The sequence below is a fragment of the Prenolepis imparis genome, unplaced genomic scaffold, assembly GCF_030444845.1.
Source record: "Prenolepis imparis isolate NDT839.2.m4 unplaced genomic scaffold, iyPreImpa1.0 SCAF_9, whole genome shotgun sequence".
Taxonomy (NCBI): Eukaryota; Metazoa; Arthropoda; class Insecta; order Hymenoptera; family Formicidae; genus Prenolepis; species Prenolepis imparis.
The window spans coordinates 10,115,680-10,119,968 of record NW_028141167.1 but is presented as its reverse complement, the minus strand read 5'-3'; the positions used below and the strand labels follow the sequence as shown (position 1 = coordinate 10,119,968).

The 4,289-nt window shown below is 29.8% G+C and overlaps 1 protein-coding gene across 4 annotated transcripts in view; it reads right to left on the bottom strand.

The window, feature by feature from the left end:
- Positions 1 to 239: 239 nt before the first annotated feature.
- The window catches only part of Sdk (sidekick cell adhesion molecule), a 35,100-nt gene continuing 31,050 nt past the window's right edge, over positions 240 to 4,289 (bottom strand). For 3 of the 4 annotated variants that reach the window (XM_083047289.1, XM_083047290.1, XM_083047288.1), the window contains 4 exons: positions 3,314 to 3,471; positions 2,940 to 3,102; positions 2,480 to 2,802; positions 240 to 2,388 (listed from right to left, as the gene is read on the bottom strand). In XM_083047289.1, coding sequence (XP_082903415.1) covers positions 2,146 to 2,388; positions 2,480 to 2,802; positions 2,940 to 3,102; positions 3,314 to 3,471 — 887 coding nt within the window. In that variant the 3' untranslated portion in view covers positions 240 to 2,145. The remainder of the gene's footprint in view (positions 2,389 to 2,479; positions 2,803 to 2,939; positions 3,103 to 3,313; positions 3,472 to 4,289) is intronic. The other variant, XM_083047291.1, reaches the window with a different exon arrangement.

Genomic DNA, 4,289 nt, shown 5'->3' with positions numbered 1-4,289 from the left:
AATAAGCAAATCTTAATTTATATCCTACATGCATCCATTTAGCATAGGTATTCTGTATTGTTTCGGGAGGTAACATATATTCCAGATTAATTTTTAAAAAATTAAGAATTACTAAATAATATAAAATTATATTTAAAAACTTGTTAAAATATATCGGTTTCTAAAGTTATGTTTAAATGTATAATTAAAGAAATTAGTCATAGAGAAATTAGTCAATATAAGTTTTTAATAATAAATCAGTTTGTCATTATTAAGTTCTTCCAAAACAGCATAAATCTTTATTAAAAAGATTAACAAGTTTTTAAAAATGTCCTGTATGATTAGACATTACAGTAGGATTTTTTACATCCTTTATTATAAATGCGCGCAAATGGAAGTGTATAAATGTTTTAAATTTGCACTAAACATATTCGCTGGCAGTGTTGCGGAAACATTTAAGCTTCCGTAAATACAGTATGGAAAAGGATTCGCTGCGTTACGTATCGTTTGTAAAAATTGTTTTTCAAGAAATTAATAAAATTATTATCTAAATAATTATAACGAGTATAAAACAAATGATTTTATCGGATATGCATTGATAATAGTCTTACTACAATGTAATTACTAATTAGATTAGGCTTCTCTTTGTTCTGTCTCTTATCCAAGTGTCATTATTCACAGTTGCAATAAATGCGACATTATGCAATTGTAATTATCAGTTCGATATCCGGCTTTGGACGTACATTAATAAAATGAGAATGTTTAAGAAGATATGTGATTATTGTAGATAGAATATATATATGTATAGTAGAAGCTCCATTTTTGCGTATCTCATATATTTACGATTTAATTTTTTTTAAGAAGGTCCGGTTGAGAACTAAAACTTCATTTATTTTTTTTTAATATAAAATAAGTGAAAAACTATAAACAATTCAAAACATCTTTTGTTCACATGTACTTCTTTCTTATTATATAAATTATATTTAATATTTTTATATGCTTCGCTCTTGAATCATCGCGTTTTCTATATTCGCGGCAGTTCGGTAGAATGTAAATCCCGCGAATATGGAGCTTTTACTATATATCACAAAACGCGAATACAATAGATATATTATATTTGCTGATTAGCAGCATTATATAAAATCTACACTATATTATAATGGAAAATATACAATATATTTACACGTGTCTGATGTAGCGTAAGTACATCAGCATAAGAACGGATTTATACAGAATATCCCATAATTCGCAGCCTTCAATTTAAAAATGTTTCACGGATTAATAAATTGATATGACAGGCTCGAATAATTGGAACATTGGGTTGATGAATTTTATTTCTTCTGAAAACAATATTGCAAACATCCGCGAATCGCATATCTGCGATAAATACCTTCGAACATCGTATCAGAAGAATGTAAGATTCACTTACGACTAAATTATATATGTAGTCGTGTATCTATAATCGCGTACCTGAGAAGCAGAACGGAGGAATTCAAAATTATTTGGAATTATGAGTTTAAATGTTTTATATCATGTGGAATCTTGTAGAATTGTATATAAATTTTCTAAGTTAAAACAAAAGAAAAATTTCTGGCTATTTTCTCGAATTGCTATGCGAAAATGTAAAGTTTTTTAGTATAATCACCTATCATTTAATAAAATCATATAACGTTAATACGTCCCATATGAACAACATTTAAGTTTTATTCTAACTGAATTTGTTTGCGATTATTCATTTAATGGATGATTTCTGCATCATTTGCAGATTTTTATTGAGAATTTTAAGCTTATACTCTGCTCCGCAGGCGCGAAAATTATGCAATATGTCCATATGAGATCTGTATATTATCTTTAAACTAATCAGAAAAAATAGAAAAGTATCTATTAAATGCACGAAATGTCTTATAAGAAATTATAAATAATAAGTATGTATATCAATATATCACAATATGAAGATGCCTCAAGCTTCCTATAATTCATTATAAGTTTGCTATAAGTCTATGTCGTTAGCACGTTGTGTATAAAACGCACATGTTCTCGACGTAAGTCTTTCGCTCTATATATATATGTAATGTAAAAAAGACTTCGCTCGTAGTATGACGCGATAATTTTGATATCGTTATTAATAAAAAAAAGTCTTTGTGTCTAGATAGAGTGTTAGTTTAATTACACGAACGACGAGAAACCGGGCAACGGCGCCCTCGATCTCGCCATATTATTCATGATGATCTGACCGCCATTCAGACTGACAACTGCGCTGCCTTCCGGTTCGGAGTCCGTGTACGACGAATAATTTCGGACGGGTTTCTGCCGCTTCCACGATTGTCTCAACGAGTCGTTCACGTTCGCGTAGTGATTCACGAAGGAATGCGGGTCGGATTGCACACTTTCGTTCTCGCTCTCAGAACCCTGCGATAAGTGAAAACATAGTTAATACAATAATAGATAATTTACAATTTAGAAATAAATGCAATCGTTTCTTTTTCTACGAAGAAATTACCTGAGAATCGGTAGAACTGATTTCGGAGGGCTTCTCCGTAACGCTGCTGTCGTCGGGATTCTCATCGTATCCCTTGAGACTTTCCTCGTCACTGTGATAAGCGACCAATGCAGGGGAGGGTCTAGGAGGTGATTTGCCCAGCATCGCCGGCGGCGGAGGATGCATAGCCTTCCGGGCCAATGTGTTCCTTTTACCTAGAGTACCGCTCGCCGCGTTGACGGTACCACCTAGGCCTTGACGCGATCTGTATAATTCCAGATCCGATTCTTGCCTGTCGTCCGCATCCATCGCCATTGACTCCTCCAGAGTCTTTTGCGCCTCTTCTGTAAGTATATTACAAATCTATAATTCTTCTATAATTATATTACATAAAGTTATACATTAATAGGTAAGTATGCAAATATACTAATCTTAATTTTTCATAATTAAAAATAGCTTCATATATATTAAATCGACTTACGTTTGTATTTGTAACTTTTACTCTTTACGCATAACACTGCTATGACCATAATGATGATTATAATTGACGTAGCTGCCAAAGTGACCATAAACCAAGTCTGTCTATAAAATGGTCTGTGTTGCAGATATGCATATTCCAAATACAATTTCGATGGCGTCAAAATCTGTCAAAATACAATTTCATTAGTAAAACATGTTAGCTATATGCATTGTTTTTTTTTTCACAAATAAATATAATGTATGCAAGTATAAATATTTAAATAATAAATAAATTTAATACAAATGGATAGATGTATGCAAATTACGATATTTTTTTTAGTAATACAAATATTTTAAATTACATTAACAATTATATTTCTATTTAATTTTTCTTACCGTGTCGGTGGAATATGCTGGATAACTGATTCCATAACGATTATATGATATCACTCTGAACAAGTACGATGTAGATGGCAACAAATTTTGATAGGATACAGTATATTCCATCAGTGGTCCATTACTACTACGAACTATTGTCTGCCAGCGCGAATCATCTACAATTACACACATAAATCGCATTATAATCTTTACATTAGTATTAGAAAGTACTTCTTAAGAGAAAGGAAAAAATGTTTTTTTATTTGGAAATACATATCATATTGTATATAATCACAAATCTCTTTATACTTATTTCTACAATGTTATTTTTCAATATATTCTTTGACCAATTTATATATTTAATTTTATCTCAACAAAAGTATTCAATATCGTATACTTTATAATAACTATATAAATCAAATCCTAGAGTATAAAATCCATTTTAGAATATATTAATCTGATGTTAAAGTAAATTCCCAATATATTATTTTAAAATAATTAAAATGACGTATTTTAACATATTTAACGTATTAACTAATTTTGTCATTTCTTTTCTTTTTTCAAACTTAATTTGTCAGAGAATACCTTTTCCAATTAATTACTTGAAAAAAAGTGATTTGATATTTTCTCTAAGAAAAAATTAATTTCAAATTGATAAAAAATCGTTTCACAAACAAATAACGCAGTAAGAATGGAATATATTCTTTACATCAAATGGTTTGGGGTTTATATTATTTTGATGAAAACTAATTTAACATTTTGAGTGCAATATACATCTATTATACATCTAATGCATTTGTTGTTTCTTGATTCTTAGGGAAGAATTATTTACACAAAGAATCAAAAAATGACAAATGTACACTGTAACAAGTTAGTAATATAGAACTATATACTTTACAATTAGTTGTATGGAATATCTTGTATATATATATATATACATTGCACGCAAAATGTTTGCAAAAACGCGAGATTAGTTGCAGGGGCTAAATAATGA